At 48.9% G+C, this 24272-nt stretch overlaps 1 protein-coding gene across 1 annotated transcript in view; it reads left to right on the forward strand.

The window, feature by feature from the left end:
• Positions 1-24272, forward strand: part of LOC8035623 (calcium-activated chloride channel regulator 2) — a 51101-nt gene that overhangs the window by 20829 nt on the left and 6000 nt on the right. The window contains exons 6-9 of the mRNA XM_040207055.3: positions 825-1091; positions 10742-10876; positions 20679-20823; positions 22090-22254. Coding sequence (XP_040062989.3) covers positions 825-1091; positions 10742-10876; positions 20679-20823; positions 22090-22254 — 712 coding nt within the window. The remainder of the gene's footprint in view (positions 1-824; positions 1092-10741; positions 10877-20678; positions 20824-22089; positions 22255-24272) is intronic.

Here is a 24272-nt window from a genome sequence, read left to right on the forward strand (position 1 = left end):
CGCAGTATTGGCGATACAGCGCATGCGAAGCATGTGTGAACCTGCTTTACGGGTAAATTCGCTAAAAATGGTAACCGGCGCGTAAAGAACGAAAACTAAGAATGAGGAACTAAATGGAACAACCGCACCATTATAGCGCTTGTTCTCTTCAGTGCCTTATTCCTTGTCATTATTCTTTGCGCGCTCTTTGCCCTTTTTAGGAGCTACAGGCCCACTCGCCCAAAATTTCACTCTTTATTCGGAAAAATTCGCTTTCACGCGTGGTTGGTAAATTGAATGGCCCCTGCACAAATCTTTGTTCTCACGTCGTTCTAACGTCGTCGGTGACGGTTTACGGAAGTTGAATGCGTGTCCTAAAACTTTTGTCCCCAGTATCCTCGCTTGAGTTGCTAGTTACAACCGAAAGAGGATGAATGACTCGGCCTATAAGATTCCATTCCACCTACTTGCAATCAAAGTCAACAAACTATAGTCCCCTTTCATTGAGAATTTCAATAAAATTGATGCATTGACACGTCTCAGTTGGCCACCCATAACGCGGGTACTTATAAGGAAAGCCCCTGGAAGCATCAAAGTGGCGATAGACGTATCGCTAAAAGACAGCTCCAGGGTAATGGGACACTTACCCCCGGAAAAGCCACGTCTCTTGGCGAAATTTCGGTTGCCGCTCCAACTTTCAGGTGGTTACTTTCGCTCGAAGTTCTTCGTCGCCTCTTTGATGAAGCACAATGAAGAGCCACGTTTACGAGACGTCCGGACGTTCCGTCGACGTCGGCACGACCTTCGTGGAGTCTAAACGCGCGTGCCTTCGTGCGTGTCCGCAGGTGGAAAAGCGCGAGTTCGGCGAGGCCGAACAAGAGAGCGGCGCGCCGCTGACGCTGAGCTTCGACGTGGACCCTGGCCTCGCCCGGCAACTGCTCGTGGTCGTTGTGGGCTACGACTTCAGCAACATCGCGCTGCCCTCCATCACCCAGGAAGGGATCCACCTGAAGGCGCCCAACGGGAACCCCGGCTACAACGCCAACGACCTGAGCGTCTTCAACTTCGACTACGCCTTCTGGAGCTATAGCTTCAAGATTGCCGAACCCGCCGTAAGCCCCTTTCCTATGGTCCCCCATGTAGCGCACCAGAACCTTTCATACTGGCAGAATTTGGTACTGTTTTTGGAAAGACCGGCCACCTCGGCTGGGACCCTGGAAACCGGGAAATCGTGTTTTTTTTTTTCATCACTTTTTGTTAATGCGTAACAAACTTCAACAATCTTTTGATAAGATAACACGCCATAGTCTGTTATCGCGACTTTGGCCTCTCATAGCGGGCCACAAGCTTCGCCCATCGGTCAAACAGTCTCAATATAACACCTCATGCTCTCGGCCAGCATAAAGGTAGTTAACAAAGCTCCCTTTGCAATCGACGAATCGGCCCACAATCTTAGTTATGTCGCGAGCACACATCACGCCCAGAGGACCCCGGACTTATTCGCCAAAGTCCATAACGGTACATATCTGTTCCCTTATCACGGTGCGGTACCTACGGTAGCTTAATAATCGTGTGAATGTGGTATAAAACGGTTAGCTAGCACACCAGATCGAAACCGTGTACGTTGTCCACTTATGAGAGATTGCGCAGGTTCGTACCGGAGGGCCCGTTGTACCGTATCGGGTGTGCAAAAACAACTCCCTAAAACTTTCTGTTGCTCTCTGGGCCTCGACACTGTACGTTATCTTTTACAAGTAATGACAAGCAGGATGAAACACACTTTGGGGATGTACATGTTCTGTTCGAGTTTGTTCTTCTTCCGCTATACGTTGTTGTTGTTTTATATATATATGTATATAACTTGCAGAGTCATGACATTTTGCACGGCAAAGAATATCCCTTCTTGTAGAGGACTGTCCACGAACACGCACTAGACATGAAACGCTAAGCGTGCATGGTGAATTGATAACGTTTTCAGTCGCACTCGATCGCTTTTGATTGCTTTTTGGCGTTCACGCGTTTAGGGACTCCACGTTCGCATCTGGGATTGGGACCTTTTCCCGCTGACAACTTTTGGAGCGGTGGAGTACACCACAAACGCGGCAAGCTCACTAAATCCTGCGAAAATGTTCTAATTTCGCCCGGCGGCGTTCCTTCTGCTCGTGGCGTCAAAGCAGTGGCTGTTTCGCGGCCGGGCGAAGTTCGTCGGTTATCTGCCGCATATATTCTCTCCTCATAGCTTCAGCTTTACGGTTAAACTTTACAGAGCGAGCTGTCGATGGGGGGTGTCGTGCAGTTAACCGATTGGGGATTGTGAACTGGGCCCACCGAAAGATCGGTGAGCTCGCAAACTCGTGCAGGATGTTGCATGTATGTAGTTCATTTTGTTCAGACAGTCTCAAGAGTTGTTTTGTCTTTTTCATTATCGAAAACAATGGGGAATTATTTCTCTTAAATTTTAACGATACTGATGTTTGGTATTTGATGCTATCTCTCTTCTATTACGCGTACGACCTTTAGAAAGAAACCTCTTTGAGAATTTCTCAATCGATTGCGATGATTCCTTCGGTCGAATTGACCCGCCACCCGCTCCGTCGGTTAGCTCCTTGTGCCCAAACCAAAGCGGCTGGTCGAGTAATGCGACCCATTCAATTGCGCTCTAAAAAAACAACGAAGGAATTCGATTGACATCTTGATCTCTCCATCGGAGTTGACACCATTACAGCGAAAGCTTGTGAGGGCCGTTTTAACTATTTACCGTTTGTTACGGAATGTGGCCGAGAGACCTCCTCCTTTAGTTCCTTTCACTCTCTTTCTCTTTGTCGATGTCTCTTCATTCTCATTTTTCGTTGTATCGTTAGTATGTGTGTGTATAGACAACTGCACTCCACTGCCGTTAGAGAGTCACCGTGGGTCGTTCTCCCGCAGCAATTGCCTTAAAGTGGCGATAAATCGCCGGGGCGGAGGCATCGATGGCCAACCGCGTCGGGGATCTAAAACGAACGAACGTAAAGTGATTTCAATCGCTTCCTGGGCTCCAAGTTCGCTCAGAAAATAACCTGACGTCTTAACTGCCCCGGCGTTGTTTATGAACGAAGTCTGAAAAGAAACGAAGAAAGAAACGCCACCACAAAAGCAGAAAACTGACATGGGCGGACAATAAGCGCCGTCCCGAACTATTTTAGTTTCGCTTTGTTCTTAATATGATTCGAGTCCGGGAACGAAGCGGACGAACGCCTTCGGCTAATCCAATAATCCCGGGGCGTTATCGTGCCACGCACTGCGCGTCTTGGCGAGCCGCTATGCTCCGTTTCATCTCATCACGAACCGCTGCAGACGCTACGGGTTATCCCAGCCAGTCCAGCGCCCTGGGAGAGCTGTCACGTGACTGCGCGGTCCTGCAGGTGTAACTGCGCAACTCCCGAAAACCACGTGGCACTCGCGCCGCTTCGGATTGGTTTCCTTGGTTCGTGGCTCCCTTTGCGGTCCATCCTAAGCTGGAACGGAGTAATAGCAACCGACGTGGTGACGGCCACGAAGAGGATAAAAATTGTGAGAAGAAAAAAAAGAAAAGAAGAAATCTCGCGGCCGCGGAAATTCCGCGTCATTTTTATCCCTGATCTACCTCCGCTGCCAAGACTCGCGGAGGATGGAGAGCGACCGCAAATTCTCGGCTTTCCAATCTTTTGTCGCTTTTTTCTTTTCTTCTTCTCCCAAACTTTCGTATTTTTATTTCTGTCTCGTGTTTATCAATGTTTGTTTGTTTTTCGCTTTTTTTACTGCGCACGCGCGTTTGTACCCTAGTTGCGAAGCCTGCGAGCGCGTTATTTATTCAGAAGCAAACTCTGCGTGTCATCCACACGCCGGCCCTCAGTGTGGAGTGTGAAAAGAGCGGGAGATGCTGGCTGGCGAAGCGAAGCACTAGACAGCGATGCGCGAGCACCGAGAACGAAGGGGACACTCGGATTTGGCTCGCAATGGATGACCCGGCTTATCGCCTCGCTGGAGAGGACTCCGAGGAAACCGAAAGAAACAAGAGCTAAAACAACGCGCGCGTATCTTTGGCACTGTTTCTCCCCTCACTCCCTCCGTGCACGCTCTCTTTCATGCCCTACTTGTCTAATTTGTGTGTTGTTACTTTTTTCTGAGAACACGAACAAAGAAGTGTTGTACCAAAAACTGTTCTCGTAATGTGCCGAAACTCTGTGCGATACCTACCTACACACCTGGTGTTCGTGTTGCGTTTCTTCTTTTTTTGCTTTATGAAAAAAAAAAAAAGAACCTGGAGGTAGTTTGTAAGAGCTGTCCGATCTGATTTCGGGTTTCTTGAGAAAGTTACGGAGCCTTCCAACTTTTCGGTGCGTTCTTTCTTGTTCTCAATGTACGAGAGCGAAGGCATGTGTATACCCTGGTTTCTACGTTCACTTTCTTGTGTATTTTTACGTCTTATCATACGTTATATTCTTCGCCTCAATCTGCAAGTTCGTATTAGTCTTAAGGGATATTCACACGAGGGATGTCTTTCGAGGATGAATGTGCGTGACGTGAGTGATCGGCGGAACCAGCGGTACAGGGACTCCTTCCCCGACTCGAGCATTCACACACGAACGGCGGAAACCGAGAGGGATGTCAGTGTTGTCAGACGCATTTGGCGGTCGTATTCTCGACAACAGGGCTCAGTACGCGCAGATGAGAGAAGAATAGAGTCGTATATGAAACGGCGATACGCGATTATGTCAGCATCTCTATTAGATGCAGAAGACGGCGAACTGCTTCCTGCTAAACAAAGGGCACTTTTTGAATGGGTGGATACAAAACAGGGGACAATGAATCAAGAACCAGTTGTATGAGGATCGACTTGAGGACGGCATTGATGAAACTCGAAGACTCCTTCGGGTACCTCGGAGAACATGCGCAACAGCGCAAGCCACAACAAGTTAGGCGATCCCGACACCACCGCCGGCCTCTCGCTGGGCAAAATCTGTAAGGTTGAAAAACACGCGATTGAAATACCGCCAGTTGTAAAGAGATCCCTCGCTAACCGCTCATTCACACTGGAAGCGGATCCGCGTTCGCAAAGCGGTTGCGAACGCGGTTGTATAAAGATCCAGTGCAATTGCACGCGCACTCGATGACATCAAGTGCGCGTGCAATTGTACTGGATCTTTATACAACTGCGTTCGCAACCGCTTTGCGAACGCGGATCCGCTTCCAGTGTGAATGAGCGGTAAGGCGGCGATCGTTTGTGCTGCCCGAGCAAAAGGGGGAATCGTTGGCCGAGTGGGCTAACGCAAACCAGCTCGGAGCACGTGGAGCGAAAACTCGCGCTACAGAACCCAGGATCCTGGGTTCAATCCCGATCCCTGCCCGTTTCGATCCGGATGAGCATCGTACAGGCGTGCACTCGTGTACCACTACTGCGTGATGCACGTTGAAGACCCCAGGCTAGCGGTTCTACTGCACTGGCTAAATTTCTCATCTGCAGCTGGGAGACTCGTGGCCCGTTGAAGCAGACCAAGTTCTAGGCTGTATAAAAGTACACACAACCCAATTTTTCATTTGCCCGAGTAGAGGCTCCCCCATCCCCCCGTGATGTCGACGTCAGCGCAGCGCAGCGCAAAAGCGTGACACGGTTACTACGTGATGCGCATCCCGAAGAGCAAAGGGAGGAATTTCTCCCCCGTGCGTGCACAGACGACATGCGGGAGCTAGCTTGCGGTTGAGGACACATTCATTTCATTAACACCGATTGCAGTGTCACGAAACTAAACAGAAAGCACACGAAACAGGACAGTCTTGAAACTGTTTTCCTACGCTTGCATGGCGTCACACCTTTGCTCTTCCGTCGTGTATGCGCACGGTCCAGCCGACTCCCTGCCGCGCATGCGCGCAATGCTGCCCAGTCGCGTGCTCACGCGAGGCGCCCGAGTGACATCCGACGGGCACGGGTGTGTATTTGCGGAGCAAATGAGAAAGCGACAACGACGAGAAACAAAATAAGATAACTATTACCGCTTCGATTTTCGATACGTCGGACGTCTGTCTCTAATAAAGATGGCAGGGCTGCCTTCCTCCGTTTTTCTTTTTTCCTTATTTTTCTTTTCTTTCGTCTTCGTTTATTTCTTCGACCTCTGCTTGCTGTTTCGTTGTTACTAATTCCTTCTGTCGCACACCACCATCGGGGTGGACGTTGGAACTTCCAAGTCTGCCAATCAGAAAGTGTGCTGAAGACTTTCCTTTTCTTCTTCTTTTTTTTTTACATATTTCTTTGTTCGTTTGTTATTGTTGTTTGTTCTTTTTTTTTTCTTTCGCGGGCAACGTGGCGAAGTTTCGCGAGCGGACACACGACGAACCCGCCACGTCTCTTTGTCACCCCCCCCCCGCGACGCGTGTCCTTTTTTGTCCGGACAACTGACGGGAAAGGTCGCAGTAATTGCCGGGCACGCCAAACTGAGCCTGTTTACGCTTTATTTTCTACCGCTCCTCCTCCTCCTCGCTTGTCCGAGTGAAAGGTAAAGAAACCTAACGTACTGGGGAGAGTCTGCCACCCGGTCGATGTCCGAGTCGAACCTCCCACCAAACCAATCGTTCTTTCGGAAGCCGGGGTCGCCGGGTGTACGATTTCCCATTTATATGTCGAGCTATACCATAGACTCTATGGACTTCCACGCCTGTTTGCTCTGGTTTTATTTTTGCCTTAGTAAATCTGCAGCTGGTCCACCTCTTCTCCGTTATTTTTTTGTTGTACACTCTTATTTAGATGTCTTTTTCATTATTATTGTTATTATCTTGTTTCGTTCGTCGAATCAGGAGGTGCGCAAATGCGGGACGCTGGCTCAAAAATGTTTTTGCCGTTGATTGGTCTACATTTGCTTGGCTCCTCGTGTATTTTTTTTTATGATTATTATTATTATTATCGCTATCACTCTGATCGTTTTGTTTTTGTTTTTCCCGAAGAATAACGATCGAACTGGTTGTGTATTAGAAGACAGATTTCGCTCCCCGCATTATGTTAGTATTAGTGCGAGGGAACAGGGCGTGAGGCCCACGCACGAGACCGTATTGAACGAGGCGGAGCGGGACGTGTGATTGAATCGAATGGGACTGATGGACGTTTACGTTGGGCGCGTTTCCGGTGCCGAAACATGTTTGGATCGATAAAACGGGGAGGGAAAAAAAAAGCTGCCACGATACCATCGCTGCCTTCCGTTGAACGCCCTCTCTAACAAAGCGGAATTCTAGCGTGTCGCAGGCAGGTTCGATATTTAAGGGCTCCTCGTGAGTAACTACGTCTGCACGGGCCAGATTTTGTTTCAATTGTCGAATTATAACCAAATCATCTTTTCCTTTTTTTTTTTTTTTTTTTTTTGGGGGGGGGGGGGGGGGGGGGAGTATATGCGAATTACACGCGGAAAGCGAGGGCTATGTTTATTAAAAGAGTCACGTGGAGCGTCATTGTTCTTCTAGTTGTTTCCGAAAAGTTGTCGATACTTGCCCAAAGACGGCGGTTGGTGGAGCTTTGTGATCATTAAAGACCGCAATCCCGCTACCCATACGTCAAAAAAAAGAAAAAATACACGGTGTTTGTTGCATATGGGATGGCGGAAATATGTGCGGGACACGCTTCAAGTATGCTCGAAGTAGGTTTTCTTCGTGCATATGTATGCTTCGAAGATTTCGGCAGAGAGTTCTTGCGGACTGTGCTTGTGTGTATGATGTATTTGCCAGTGTGGGGCCGCGACCTGAATTCAAATCACTAGATCCTAAGAAAGCGGCACCCATTGCTTTTTCTGCTTGGAAACTGGACGACAACGGATATACTAACATATAAAGACAACCAAAACTTTGCGAGGCAATTGGTTGTGCGTTATCTGCTGGCATGGAAATCGCGACTTTGGGCCCTTTAAATATATTCGAAGATTCTTTCGAAGTACCAGCTGCTCCTATAGATAGAAGTCGCGCGTCATGGTACTGAGAGTGTTCCTCGCCAATGTCAGGCGTCTTCGGCACTGTACATACAGTCAACTTATCAGTCCGGTTTATCTCTACGGACCTCTCGCAATTATACTGTTCATGGTGCGTATTTAATGACCGAAAAAAATATAATATTTCAGGGCCGTCAAACAACGACAGCGCGCGTGGTGGTGCTATATAAAGCTACGTGCTTAGTTTGCCGGTGTGTGGATAACGTAATCGACTTTAGATCTCCAACAAAATCTCGGTGTACAAGAACCTGCTATCACCGCGAATTCGGAGCGGTTCAGCGGGACTGGAGAAGTGAAGGAGAAACTGCTCATATCAGAGACCAAGAATGGCCATTGGCTGAGCGGTCGCGCGGCAAGAATTCACGCTTGCTCTTGCCGAGTGAAACAAAGGATGGCAGCGCGCAGAACGCTATTGGAATGGCCTATTGGCGACTTTCATCGCGTGTTTTCGAACCTAGTTTCACGGCTTCGTCTTTAGACCGCCAAACGCTGCGTGCTGTCGATTTTCGTGGAGTCGCGCCACCACGAGCCCAACTCTCGAACAAACGGACGACCCCATCGCGTTTCCTCGTTATCTGCGCGAGAGGGGCGAACTTCCCCTTGGCGCTCTCTCGCCGTCGCCTCCCCGCGCGATCGGCGGCCCCCGAGCGTGACACACGTGGTCCCGGGCAGAGCCCTGAAAGGTGGCGTCGCGCCGACCCCGGGTCCGATAACAGCCCTATTAATCAGGGCCCGACTTCTGTTTCCCCCGGTGGAGCCGGACGTGCCGTCGCGCGGCGAGTGGTACGGGTCCGCGGCCGGCCGACCGGCCTCGCTCGGCGCCAACTTATATTTAGGCTCCATAATAAACCCGATGCGAAGAAAAATATGAGTTAATTTTCCAGCTTGCCTATTGTTGTTGTTTTTTATTATTGTTTTTATTTAGGCTTGCACTTTTGTATCCCGTAAAATTCCACGCTGCTAAAAACGTTCCCTCCACTGAATGGGACGCGTGAGTGGTCACTATTCGGCACAGGTAGTGCGCACTTTGTCTTTTTTTTTTTGCATTTCACGCAGACCGAAGGGTACCGAATTGTGCCGCTTAGAAGGACGCTGAACTGGAAGAAATACTTTTGAAGTGCTTGGGTAGCACACTATTATGAGATAAGAGCGATTCCGAAGCAACCTCTATTTCCAGAAATCGACCCCCGAAAAATGGAAGCATGTTTCGAAATCGCACAAACGAGCTTTTGTCAAAACAAAAAACATTGTGTTTTTTTGTTTTTTGTTTTTCTGCGGAAGTTACTTAGTTACATTCATGTACTTATCGAGTCAGTTAAAAAGAATTTCGAGGAGTTCACTGTATAAGCTGAAGCCGATTTCGAAATCTAAGAAGCTTTGAGAGCCTGGATCACGGTATCGAAAAAAGGCCATAAAGGTGGTCGAAATTTGGCGAGGGCTTCGCGCATCCCCCGGCAGGGCCACTGTCGGGTCGGGGCTCGACGCTCAGGTGCTATCGTGCGCCGCGTGGACTTCGCGCGGTCACTCGCTTTGCGGCCTTGGAAACGTGGTGCGCGAATAAATGCCCGTTCACACACTTGCAACCGAGTACGACCGACCGAGACAAGACCGGTCTCTAAAGGTCTGTTCACACTCTTGCAATCGAATAGAACCGTAAGAGACCAGACAGGTTTTTAAGCCTCTTGCGACCTCTTAGGACCAGCTCCGCTGCCGTGCATCCGGTCCTAAGAGGTCGCAAGAGGCTTAAAAACCGGTCTGGTCTTTCTCGGTCGTACTCGATTGCAAGAAAGTGAACGGCCTCGAGCTCTTGCCATGCTGCGCCATATCACGGCGTTCGTCAGAAAATGGGAGCGAACCTTCAACACACTTGCTCCGTGGCGAGGCGGCGCCGTTCAGGCACCTCTCTATTATTTCGCCGTGGTCTAGATGTAGGCACCTTAAAGATAATATGGGTATTTTTGCATATAGTGTTACTAGAAGCGACCTAACAAAATTGAAACTTCACCCTCGCTTTCCGCAAAGCGTAGGAGAGGGAAAGAGAAAGAAGAAAAACTAGCGAAAGTGACGTCGGTGTCAGGTGGCCTTTTTCTCGCTTTTACGTTGGCTCGGAGATGCCAACAATGACGGCCCGACGCCTTTGGCAGATAACAGAGAGGTTCGTCTCGTGTAATTCCGCTAAGTCCTGCCCAATCTTAGCGCGATAACGCAATCCAGGAGGCCGTTCTATCTCAGACTCGTTTTAAGTGATTGAGTTCTATGAACCCTTTCCTTTTATAATTTTGATGGCAATCTTAATGGGAACAAAAGAGCAATCGCTTATTTCCACTTTGTCACACGTCGCTTCTGCGTGTTAACGCGCAACACCAAACTTTATCACCCATGCTCATAAAGTACTTACCCAGATTCCGTCACACCTCTACTTTCAAGAATGGCTAGCCGCTTAAGCCGGGATCACACTGCTTATATCATACAAAAAGTCTGGCAGACATCAGTCCTTGCGATATCCGTGATTCGAATGCTGCGTGCCAAGTTTTTTCCTTGAAAACTCGTTGCCATGCGGCATTCGAAGCACGGATCTCGTAGTGACTAGCGTTCGAATCTGGTTGCAGGCTGTCTTTCGTATGATGCAGTGTGGCCTCAGCTCTAAGCACGCGTGCGTATTTGGCGGGCAAACAGACGCAGGAAATGCTCAAAGACAAGACAAACTGAAGACCGCACACTGCGTATGGCGAACGACGAGTGTTAACGGTCTCTTCCGTCACCTGCTCCCTTTCAAGGTGGGCATGTGGGAGCTGCACGCCGAGCCGACCAAGAAGACCGCCCAGCCGGTAATCGGCATCGTGTATGCCAAGCCGGCGGTCAAGGAGGTGCCCATCCTCCTGGACGTCTGGATCAGTGGACGCTCGTCGGCGGTAAGAGCCTTCGCTTCATTCGACGTACAGTATTTACTGGAGGGCATAGCTGCGTGATTAGCGGTTCAGCGCGTGCTGCTGACAGCGAGCAGTCGCCAGATTCCTTTGGCATCGACAAAACTATTGCTCGGCAGACGATAAGTTGCTTTACCTACATGTCGCGCTGCTAACGACATGTCAATATCTCTTACACGGCCATGCGCGGAGACGAGGTGTCGCATTTATGATAATATTAATTCCTTTATTTTCCAACAAAATCAACGCTCGTAGAGACTAAAGGGAAACGTTGTCAGGAACAGCCCTTAAACCTCGCCAGCAGTAGGGTACGTGTGATGAATGTAGTCCTAGGCATTTACAGGCAACTAAGAAAAAACATCGGGGAACTCGTACAATAAAAAGAATATGCAATATGCACAAATGTGAAAACAAACCATGGGCATCGGCGTAAGTGCTGCCCCGCGATCTACTGTCCCCGGTGCTGAGATCCTTCATTTTTGGTGCGAACTTGCACTCAGGTTTCGAGTGCGATGTTGTTTCTGGAGTAATTTTTGCGACATCTCACCGCGATCACTTTTATGGCGTAAGTTTATAGCGACCTTGCTCCAATCATGGGGGAAATCGACGCCAGTCAAGGGGAGCGGGGAGAAGCCTAACACTGAATTAGAACAAAATACATCAAAATAGCCTTTATTTACCCCAACTTTACCCCTACCCAGTGTTGCCGGTAACGCGTTAAAGTAACGGCGTTACCGGTAACACGTCACTTTTTTCTTCGGTAACGTAGTCACCTACTCGTTACATTTTCAAAATGGTAATGGCCAACGTAGTTACGTTATTCGTTACATATTCTTCTCAAGACTTAAATAAATTATGCTTCAATCTTTTCTTGCGAATATTTAGGTGGAACCCTAAAAAACCTAAGGTAATTATGCTCATTTAAAACTTGTTGTTGGCCTAGTTGGTTCATGATGCAGTATAGAGGTTTTTTTGCGCTTGTCCGTGTCTACTCGCTTGTAATTGTCCCCTGTGTCGCGCAAAAAAAACCTCTATACTATTTATGTTCAGTTTCTGCATGGACATAATGTTTCTTGAGGTATGCCGCTCACGCATACCTGTAATGTCGGAGGGTAAAACATGTTAATTCATAATTTAAAAAGTAACGTCTGTTACGTTTTACCGGTAACGGTACAGCGTTTATTTTATTTTTTTTAGGTAACGTAAGTCGGTAGCATTTTACTTTTATTTGCAAGTAACGAGTAACGCACTTCGCTACTTTGCTTCGCTAACGCATACAACACTGCCTTCCCCCCCCCCCCCCCCCCACTTTTACGCCGAATTACGCCACCTTTTCGCTAAATCAACGCCGACTAAACTCCAGCTTAACTCCGATAACTACACGTTAGGCATGACTTTGGTAGGCATGCCCACCAGGCACGTAGCCAGGGAGGGGGGGGGGGGGGGGGGGGGGGCATAGGTCCCGGGCTTTCCCCCCCTGAAATCTTCCAGTTTGCTGGGACCTCCTCTCCCCGTCATACAGCATTTTCCCATAAGCGCCCCCCCCCCCCCCCCCGCCCCGCCCCTCCTCCCCGCAACAAAATCCTGGCTACGCGCCTGTTGCCCACCCATGCCTAAATGATGTTTCCTTTAATCTCTGGTCATTTCACATCTATGGCAGCGGTATCTGAGTATCGACAATTATCTTGGTTGGTGTTGATGGTTTTTCGTTTTTGCTTTTTTTTTGTGTGTGAGCGTTCCTTCGTTATTATTATTATTATTACTATTATTATTATTATTACTATTATAATTACGCTCCAATCTTGCTTCACATCGGTGTTCTCGCGGCGTTGACGCCCTAGGGAACGATGAGCACTGGGGAATATGCTTGCATCTTTTACGTGTGTGCGTTCCGAGCAAAGTTTCGAAGAGGCTCTTCCGCGAGCTTAATCATCGGCGAGTCGGCGATACGTTTCCCTCCGAGCAAGAAAGCGCAATAAATGGCCTCATAAAAATTGGAAGTGCGCACGCCGTCCGCCGCATTTCTGCGCACTGCTAAAATCAGGATCGATGGGGCGCCGCGGACGGACGGTGTAAATCAGTACGTGTGTATCTCGTGACCTCGGCCCGTACTTTAGCAGAAATGGGCTCGTCGAGGCTCTAATATCGCGCGCGTGGGGATTGCGCGTGTGCTCGTGCATGTTCTTAGGCAAGCCGAGCTGTGACTGGATGTGAAAACATCCGCTAAATGAGCGAGTACCGCGGTACCCCATTCCCCGATATTCTTGTGGGCGCCGCCATTTTGGTGCTTCGTGCAGACCGAAAGCAACTGGCGATCGTTGAAAAAAAAAAAAGAAGCGATTCGGATAATTGGCGCTGCAGCTACTATATATAGATGGCGCGTGGTTTTGCAGGGGGTCTATTGCGCCCCCTCTGGACACCGAAACGGCGTCGCCCACAAGAAAATCCGGGAATGGAGCGCCGATACGACGCGCGTAGCAGTGCATCCTGCAATGACAACTGAAAGAGTATAGGAGCTGGCCACGCTGTGCATGTCTGAAGCTATCGATGACGGTGACTGCAGCGCTGCGCATTCTTCCGTGCCAGTGTACTTTTCCATGCGCTTGTCTTCCAGGCGAAAAGTGCCGAGTCATTGGGCAGTGGGCGCATGCACGGCGTATGATATCCCGCGTTCAGAAGGTGATCCACAGCCATCTAGACGAAGATGGCATCGCGCGGAGGGCGTTTGTTGGAATGGTCTACATCAGGGGGGTTATTTCCCCTGATGTAGACCTGATGTAGGCCTCCGCGGGCCTTCCCACCGGCCCGGGGCTGGCTGTCGTTCTTGCAGCGACGCCCGGCCCACGGCTTGTTTCCAGTAGGCCCGCTGGCGCAAAAATAAGCGCGTGTAAAAAAACAGCGCCGCGCCGCTCACCAAACGCTTTGTATCCTTTCTGGCTCTTATCCCTCTGGTAGCTGCGTGTCATATTTCTGGCGCATTGTCATCACCGGCATCTCCACTCCTGGTCCACCGTTTTGTGTCTTTGTAACGACGTTAAAATTATTTTGCCTTCTCATGTACAACATCCCCGCAGGGGGCACCTGTGAAAGCAGGTGTTTGGAGAGTGGCGTCTCCACGGACCCCGAGCTCCGCAGGGGGCGCCTGCACCTTAGGTGCTAGGTGCTTGGTGAGTAGCGTCACCACGGACCCCAGCCACTTTGGCGACACCACAGACCCTGAGTAAAAGTGGCTAAGACCCACCCACGTCTGGCTGTGCGTGGCGAGCCCGTGTCCAGGGAAAAGGGCATCCTGGTGGTTGAGCTGAGCCCGGGGTAGGTTTGGACCCTTCGGGGCCCCCCGGGCGAGGCAACACACCACTTTGGCCCCTGCTTCCTATAGACGGGTGTCCTGGCTTGGCCCGACCAGGATGATTCAGTCAGTCGCCACATCTTCTACTATCCCCTCTTATCTTTCTCTTTTCTCTGCTCTTCTTTTATTCCTTTTCACCTTCTTTGGCGGCAAGGGCTAACCTTGGGTGGCGATAGACCCCTTGTCCGGATCCACACTAGGTTATAGTGCCTGGGCAGCACTGGTAGTGTAATGTTGTCAGCAAAGCCATATTTGTTATGGCACATTGCCTACCCCCGTGTTGGGCTCCGTGGTGGGTGGTGCACCCGGGGCACCGAAATTCTCTCCCATCTCTATGGGTACTAAACAAAAAACCTTTCTTGATCGGCCCCCCAAAAGGGGCCGCACCGAAGTACATGCGATTAATACTACTAGATCTGCAGAAAAATTTTCAAGATTCCTTGTGATGCACTCTGAGAGTGAGAAACCTTTGGCGAAAATGTCACCATTCCTTGTTTCCAAAACACTTGAGTCCATTGTTGGAAAGAACTTCTCTGCCAAAAAAATGACATCCGGAGATCTGCTCGTTGAAATTAAAACCAGTGAACAGAGCACAGCACTCCTATCACTAAATTCAGTTTCTGACTATAAAGTGACAGTCACTCCCCACCGTACATTGAACACAGTAAAAGGTGTGATTTCTGAAGATGACCTCCTCGAAAGTACAGAAGATGAACTCGTAAATGGCCTCAGTGACCAAGGAGTTGTCGCTGCAAAGCGAATCTCCCTTCGTCGAGAGGGGCAAGAGATCAAAACAAAACATGTTATTTTGACTTTCGAGTTGAGCAAAGTTCCCGAGTCAATCAAGGCTGGGTACTTGAACTGTAGAGTACGGCCATATGTGCCGAACCCCAGGAGATGTTTCCATTGCCAGAGGTTCGGCCATAGTGCCCAGAGCTGCAGGGGCAAGACCACGTGCGCCAAGTGCGGTCAGAACGATCACCCGTCGGACAACTGCGCAAACCCACCACACTGCGTCAACTGCGGCGAACCACACGCCGCTTACTCCCGTTCTTGTAAAAAATGGAAAGAAGAGAAGGAAGTAATTACCCTCAAAGTAAAAGAAAACATCTCGTTTCCTGAGGCCAGGAAGCGACTTTCTTTTCTACAGAAAGGATCCTTTGCTACGGTAACACGCACAGGGGGCGTGTCACCGAAAACCTCGGTGGGAACCCAGGTCTGTCCCAAAGACCTGGCAGTCCCGCCGACACCCCCTGCCCCCCCAAGGTCGGCTCCACGACCACGTTTGTCGTTGGAGCCAAAAGGTTCACGGTGCCTGAATGGTGCTGCCGCGCCTCTCTTAAAGGAGGCAATGGACACCATGGCACCAAAGGAGGTATCCCCTCCAAAGGCATCAGGGGTGGTGCCTCTCGCACCACCCTCAGTCCTTAAAGAGGGTCCGTCGCAGACCACCTCCTCTAAGGAGCTGGAGCGGACACCCTCGTCGTCTGCTCGCTCTTCAGGCCGAGGCAGGGCTTTGCCCACTCCCGCCTCGACCAGCTCTCGAAAGCCTGGCCAGCTGGACGAGGCATACTCGACCGCAAGCCAGCAGTCAGTAGATGAAATGATGGATGAGAGCATGCCACCCTCTGACGACGACCTGGTCCCTTCAGGTGCTGAGTCATCAGTACCTTTTCAGGTCGTAGAAAAGAAAAAGAAAAATAAACTTCCTAGAATTTTGCCCCCAAAGGGACCGTAGTCCCTTTAGAAATGAATCATAAGCAAGTGTCCACTTAGTTATCTTGCGGTGTCCTAAAGGCCAGTTATAATTTTAATTTTAATTTCCAGTTTTAATCTTCACCATGTCTCTGTTTTTACAGTGGAACTGTCGTGGGCTTTTTTGTAATTATGATGATGTCACTTTTTTATTAGACGAACACCGCCCTGCTGCCTTCTGTCTGCAGGAGACGCATCTTAAAGAAACTAGGTCAAATGTACTCCGCCATTATCAAGTGTTTAGACAAGATAGGTTGCACTCCTCTGTGGCGTCTGGTGGTGTTGCTGTAGTTGCCCAGCGCACAACCCCATCTGCCGAAGTGGCTCTCTACACCACTCTCGAGGCTGTGGCTGCCCGAATACTGCTAGACCGGGTGATTACTGTTTGTTCAGTGTACATATCACCGGGATACCAGCTGCAGTACGAAGAGCTAGAGGATCTTGTTAGTCAGCTCCCGGCTCCATACTTAATTTTAGGCGATTTTAATGCACACAACCCATTGTGGGGGAGTGGTAAACGGGATGCTAGAGGAGCACTTGTTGAACGTTTTCTTCTTTCCACGGGACTGTGCTTACTTAACACTAAAGAAGCCACACACTTTAGTTCAGCAACCAGGACTTTTACTTCCATCGACCTTTCTATCTGCCATCCTTCACTATACTCGCTGTTTTCATGGAGGGTCATCCCAAACCCATATGGAAGTGACCATTTTCCAATTATTTTAGAGTTTAACAGTCCTCCTGCTGGTCTTCAAACGCGTACCCCTCGTTGGAAGTTTGAGAGGGCTGACTGGGCAACTTTTAGCAGCTCTTCAGTTTTAGCTTGTTCATCACTTGATGATCTTTCCATCGATGATGTCACTCTGCATATCACTCGACACATATTACAGGCCGCAATCATCGCCATTCCCATGACGTCCTCGCATCTCCCAAAAAGGCCGAAGGCGTGGTGGAATAAAGACTGCCGCCAGGCAAAAAAGGAACAGAATCGTGCATGGGGTATCTTTAGGCGTTACCCTACTTCAAGTAATCTGATTGGTTTTAAAAGAAAAAGGGCCCAGGCAAGGTTTATTCGAAGACGAGCCAAGCGGCAAAGCTTTAGAGGATATGCCTCTTCAATCAATAGCAGTGCATCTATAAAGGAAGTTTGGGACCGCGTGCATAAAATTCAGGGTTCCTACGGCGCTTTCTCTGTCCCACTCTTGTGCCGGAATGGAATATGTCCTGCAAGCCTTGACGAACAGGCTGACATTCTTGGTGAGCACTTCGAATTTGTTTCTAGTTCCGAACACTATACGCAATCATTTAGGCGGCATAAGCTACATGCAGAAAAAAAGATTGTGCCTACGACCGGTGGTTTGCAAGAGCCTTATAACTCTCTTTTCATGCTGCACGAACTGCAGATGGCTCTCGATTCGTCCGGACAGACTGCCCCTGGACCGGACGGTATCCACTATCAAATGCTTCAGCACCTTCATCCATCTACTCTAGAGCTCATCTTGTATCTTTTCAACCGAGTTTGGGTCGAGGGTCTTTTCCCATTGTCCTGGAAGGCTGCCGTTATTATCCCCCTTTTAAAGCCAGGAAAAGATCCTGCCTGTGCCTCCAGCTTCAGGCCTATAGCACTAACTAGCTGTCTTTCGAAGACATTAGAAAGGATGATCAACAGAAGGCTGATGTTTTATTTGGAGAGTAATAATCTTCTTGACAGGTACCAATGTGGCTTTCGTTCAGGACGATCCACGGTCGACCACCTAGTTCGTTTTGAGACTGTTGTGCGAGAGGCATTTGTAAATAAGCAGCATTGTGTCTCTGTCTTTTTTGACCTGGAAAAGGCATTTGATACAACCTGGCGCCATGGCATACTGCAGGATCTGTTCAGCTTAGGTGTACAGGGCCGAATGTTAAGTGGCATTCAGAGTTATCTTCAAAACCGGACTTTTCGCGTGAAGCTTGGGACAACTTTTTCTAGAGAATTTTCGCAGCAAAATGGAGTACCTCAAGGTGGTGTACTTAGCGTTACTCTTTTTATTGTGAAGATGAACTCGATTGTCCGCGCAATAGCTCCATCTGTTCATTACTCACTGTACGTCGATGATCTGCAGATTTCTGTATCGTCTTGTAATCCATCCATATGTGAACGTCGGCTCCAGCTCACAATCAACAACTTGGTCAAATGGGCTGATGTCAACGGTTTTAAATTTTCTCCTGAGAAGACCGTCTGTGTGAGTTTCTCACGTCGCCGCGGAGTTTTGCACGAACCTTCTTTGACTATGTATGATGTTCCTATCCCAGTGAAAACTGAACACAAGTTTTTAGGTCTTATATTTGATTCCAAATTGACTTTTGTTCCGCATGTCAAGAGCCTGAAGATGAAATGTTTTAAATCGCTTAATATACTTAAGGTCCTGTCGCATGTGTCCTGGGGTGCTGACCGTCTTTGTCTCTTGCGTATCTATCTATCGGTCGGTCGTTCGATCCCGCCTTGATTACGGTTGTATTGTGTATGGTTCTGCCCGGACATCGGTTCTCAAAATGCTGGACCCTGTTCATCATCAGGGGTTGCGGCTTGCTACCGGTGCTTTTCGCACATCTCCTGTTCTTAGTCTATACGCAGAAGCAAACGAGCTCTCTCTAGAGAAAAGAAGATCTGAACTGGGCTTCACATATTTTATGCGAATTAGATCGGTTCCTAACCATCCAACCTTACACTGTATGGAACGAATACGCTACGAGCGAACCTTCAGTAACAAGCCTTCAGTTGTTCCACCTCTTGCTATGAGGGTTCGCAATTCTGCGGAGTCTGTAGGACTGGACGTGTTGCCTCCAGTTGTACAGTGTTTGAGTTCGGCAGCCCCTTGGGACCTAGTTCCCATTCAGTGCGAACTGGAGCTAATGAAATTCAACAAAAAGGACACTCCTCGCGAAGTCCTGAGACAAGAATTCCTTGAGCTCCAAGTACAGTATCACGACTTTATAAGCTTTTACACTGATGGTAGTAAAACTGATTCCTCTGTGGGTTGCGCAGTGATCGGGCCTGGGATGCAGCTTGTCCGGAGAATAAATGACAGTGCCTGTAGTTTTACGGCAGAGCTCTATGGCTTACTCCTCGCCACAGATAAGATCCTTAAACAAAAGCTTCACAAGTCAATTGTTTACACCGACTCACTTAGTGCTTTACGAGCTCTTGCCAGAGTGGGAAATGATCGCAATCCACTCGTAATAGAAATAAGGAACAGGCTAATTTCAGCCGCAAAACGGAAAAAGAAAATAATACTATGCTGGGTTCCTTCACATGTCGGAATTGCCGGAAATGAGGATGCTGACAGAGCAGCAAGTACTGCTAAGGATCGAGAAGTCGACCTGTGGAAAATACCTTACAGAGACTATAGGCATGTTCTGAAATTTTCCATAAGACGCAAGTGGCAAGAGGAATGGGACCGAGAAATAAACAATAAGTTGCGCGCAGTAAAACCACTACTTCAGGAATGGGGGAGTGCACGTCACCGCGAGCGTTTTTATGAGGTGGTTTTGTGCCGACTGCGAATTGGTCATACCCGTCTAACCCATGGGCATCTTTTGCGTGGGGAGGATGCTCCGGAGTGTGAACACTGCTACATTCCGTTAAGCATCCTACATATCTTACTTGTATGCCCTTTGTATGACCAAGAACGCCACAGACACTTTGCTAAGGTTTACCAAGAGCATACACCATTACATCTCGCCCTTTTACTCAGTGATGAGCCGTTGATTCCACACAAGTGTGTTTTCAACTTTCTTAAGGATATAAGACTCCTGGACCAGCTATAATTTTAATAGTTCATCGTATTCATTGCCACATCTTATGCGCTTGTACTTTCATGATCATTGTTTTATTAAATTACAAGCTACTATAGCTCTTTCTTCTCTTCAACCTTGATTCAGCAATAGTCCTAGTTGTTGGCGCATTATAGCCTTGGTCGCTGCTGCGCCATTAAACCCCAATCAATCAATCAATCAATCATGTACAACATACCTAGTGTACTGTGTCGTAAGTATCGCGATTTGCCATCATCAGTCGAACCATTCTAATTACTCTTCCGCCCTCTGCGAATATGGCAACGTTCGTGCGCGCTTTTATTTATGCCCGGTGAGTTTTCTGGGCTACAAAAGACCCTTTCCGAAACTGAAATAATGTGTAGAAGCCGCCATTAGTTGCTCTCGTCGCTTCCGGCGTGAAGCCTGTGATTGGTTGTTCGCGCCGAGCTCTAAGACAGCACTCGTGTGGAATGCCTTTCGACACGAGTACACTCCGAATGCTGACGAAGCGCTCGAGTCCAATGCGGGTTTATAGTACATGACCAACTAATGGCGGGCGCACATGATCTATGCATCATTTCGAAAAGTGTCCATTAGTGCATAATGCAAAAATATGCTATATATTGAACTGCACTACTCGCAAGTTTGTTATTCTCGTGTAGGTTTTCTATCGATACACCTTGTATTTATTTCTCTTAATTTGTTTCCACTTTGATTCCCTATATTTAAATCCGTATTATAGGTCTATTTATTTAGGTTATATATATATATATATATATATATGTTTATTTTCTGGCCCTCGAGACTGCGACAGAGACCTAATCCGGCCTTCTAGCCATAAAGTTTGGATACCCCTGGTCTACATGCGCGAATTTTCATTCGCAGGTGAACTCGTCGGAGAAGTTCATCATCTACGCGGAACTCAAGAAGGGCTCCCACCCGGTGGCCAAGGCCCTGGTGACAGCTTTTGTCCGCCGTCCCGACACCGACATCGTGTCCCGCGTACACCTCATCGACAACGGCGCGGGAGGTTCGTACTATCCATACACGAACACGCGACTTTGGCGTCCCGCCGCTGCAGAACCCACGGATCCTGGGTTCAGTCCCTCGCCCGTTTCGATCTGGATCAGCATCGTACCGGCGTGCGGCCGCTTGTCACTACTGCGTGGTGCACGTTAAAAACCCCAGGCTGGCGGTTGTACCGCACTGGCTAAATTGCTCATCGTCAGCTGACACACCAGATGCCCATTGAGGCTGACTAACTGCCGGCTGTATAACGTCGCACTGCATCGGCAACCTCGTCGTCGGACGCAAACTTTGTACCCTTCAGATGTTCCTTTATCTCGGGAAACAGCCGAAAGCCCGGAGCGACGTCCGGGCTGTAAGGTGAATCGGGTAGAACATCTTGGAATTACAGCTCCTCCTGCACGGAGTTGGTCTCGTCAGCAGACACCGTCTATTATCTACTACGGCATCCGGATAGTCGTGCACCGGAAGTGCATCGCCGCCGGTGGGGACTATGTTGAGAAGTTGTGTGCTCCCGGGAAAGAGAAGATTCAACAAATATAATTCGAATGTAACATCTCCAAATTCTATTACTGAATTAAAAAAGTTACAGCCTAGGAGGCAAAACTTACTAATCGCCCTTTGTGTTTTATACGCAAGAACGCACTGTTTAGAAGCAAGCAGCAGCGTTAGAACGTCAGAACTGCAGCGTCAGAACCGCGTGTTCGTCTGTGCGTACGGTATGAAGTTCAGCTTTGTCGACCGATGTTCCCGGTTTCGCTTTCGGTTAGGGTTGGCCACGTGGTGTTCGAACCCAGTTTACGTACAATCCATGCATCGTCAAGTTGTTACGCTGATACGAGACCGAAAAAATCCGCCGGGTCTCGGTATCGATCCCGGGACCTCTCCATTTCCAGTGGAGCGCTCTACCAACTGAGCTAAGGGGGGGTTAGACGTTAGTAGAACAAACGGGTTTTATCGGCTGCCAACAGTCTAACACCAGCAAGGCAATTAAATGCAAAGGTGCAAGCCAGCTGGACAAGAATGACGAAAACAATCCCTGAAAAAAGGGAACAGTAGGGACAAAGGACAAACGCAAATCTCCAAGCACAGCTAGGTGACTGGCTGTGTATGTTGTATTGGGCTACGTATCGCGCCAACAAGCGAGTGGAATTTTAAGTTACAGCAAGGTACCGCCATCTGATGAAGGGCTTTCTCCCCGACATTCCCTCGCACAAGTTATACGATGTACAAAGCTGATCAAGCTCCTCCTCTTCGCCCTCCGTTTCAGACCCTGACCTGACGGAGAACGACGGCGTCTACTGCCGATACTTCACCGACTTCACGGGCACGGGTCGCTACGACCTGACCGTGGTGGCCAACGACAACGACGTCTCGGCCGTCATCATCGGCGCCTCGGACGGAGACTTCGAGAGCAGATTTCCCGAGGGGGCCGGTGAGTCGTGCCTCGGTCACGTCCCGCGTGGGTCCTCCATAGTGTCGTTAGAGCGAGATACGGGGCGCTTATAAAGAGCTAGCCGACGGGGAACTGGAAATCGCTCCCCTCTATCTGTATTTCGTTATAGCTGAACTTCGCATACAAAAGCTATATTATATATATATATATATAAGAATTGGATTGGGGGCATTAAATTCACATCCAAAAAACTTTTTTTTTTTAGTATGGAATTATTGTATGGTTATTTTTTTAGAGGGGCTTCTCCGCGCGTGCTACAGCGCTGCGTGAAGCCGCCATCTGACAGAGCAGAAGTGCTTGTGTAGAATATTCTGTTCGTTCGGAGTTTTAGTTAGGTTGGCGCAGCTTCATTGCTGCTGTGCCACTAATCTCCTCATAGTCATCATCATCGGAGTTAAAAAGATCAATTGCTTTCTAACTCACGTTTGTTTGCAATACAGAGAACGAAAGGTGTCTGTAAAAGATGCTGGCACGACAACGCGGAAGCATCGTTATTATTGGTGTTTGTAAAAAGCTGTTATAATAATGGATGCGCGTTAAACATCACACTTTTCTGTCGCAAAAAAAATCGGTATATGTGCGTGCGTGCGTGCGTGCGTGCGTTATCATCACTTAGAACGGTTATAACTAACGTGGACAAAAAGGAACCAAAATACACAAAGAGATGTGTGCTCGCTCGCCAACGTCACTCGGCTTCATGGCGCAAGCGACAGACCATCGGGCGTCTAATGTTCCGTCTTGACCCAGCTTTTGTGCCTTTTGACGACGCCGGCCTTCACGCGAGCGGCGTCACGCCAAGGCGGTGGCGCTCGATGAACAACAAAGCATGCGCAAACGTTTCGCTCTTTCAAGCATCTGCGCCTGCGCAGTGCCCGTCGCTCCAGTGGGCTGACGTGCTGATGCGGCACGGCGCGTGTGAAGACACGTCCCGCGAATCTGGTTCCTACGACTTGTTTAAACACCATGTTGACATGCAACTTGCAATAACTAGGGTTCTGTGTTTTCGGGGTTTATTTTTCTTTCAATGGTGTTATTTTTTTTTCGGAGTTTATTTTACAGCGATAGCTGTTAATGCATCTTCCGGGAAAAGCATGATCATGTACGAACGCAAAACCACACTACTCTCCCTCTTCCCGTCGTTCCTCAAACGGGAAAGGCTCTCCCTCGCTCCCCTTCCTCACTGTAGGCCGCCACGGTTTCTTCGCCTCCCCACCGTTCCTGCTGCATCCACGTACCGTCCCGCGACGCCGTCCCCCCTCCCCACCCCTCCGGCTGCCGACGTCGTCAAATACCCACGCGAAATACCCACGCGATCGCGCTGTGCTCACACGCTCCCTCGCCTCCCCAGTGCCGCCACCCGGGTTCCGTTCTCCACGGTCCCGGCCACCCCCGTTCTAAACCCCCCCCCCCCCCCCCCCCAAAAAAAAAAAAAACACGTCTGTGTTTTTTTGTGTTTTTTTTTAACATCCGCAACTTCTCGCACAATCGTTCTACCAAAGCTCACATCTCACACATGTCTCCTATATCAATTCTACTGAAAGCAAAGAACGCAGTGCAAACAGTGTACAGTACACTGGGTGACGGCAAATTTCCTTCACCATGCTTTTCCACAACGCAGCAGCTAGCGCTGTCGAGTGCAGCACACTTTGTGGTCGTTTGCAATTTTTCCCCAAAAGAGTCGGTGTTTTGGAGTGTCAACTTTTAGTGTCGGATAAGAAAGTGGTGTTTATGGGGCCTCATGTTGAAGAGACAGAATACGGGCATGGAATCCCTTAACCCCCAGAGAACATGCCCCCGCTCAGAATACTTGAGAAAACGTCCCGGTACCAATAAAAGAAAGAAACGAGATAAGGGGCCTGGTTTCCGAAGAATAAAGTAGCCTCGTGGACAATTTAACGCAACTGTACAATTTTTTTTAAGGAAAGCTTTTTTTTTTTTTTTTTTTTTTTTTGCAGTTTTGATAAAACCGGCTCAGGGGTTAGCTTTTGGGCTTTATC

Source organism: Ixodes scapularis, unplaced genomic scaffold (genome assembly GCF_016920785.2).
Source record: "Ixodes scapularis isolate PalLabHiFi unplaced genomic scaffold, ASM1692078v2 PGA_scaffold2__306_contigs__length_199485367, whole genome shotgun sequence".
NCBI lineage: Eukaryota > Metazoa > Arthropoda > Arachnida > Ixodida > Ixodidae > Ixodes > Ixodes scapularis.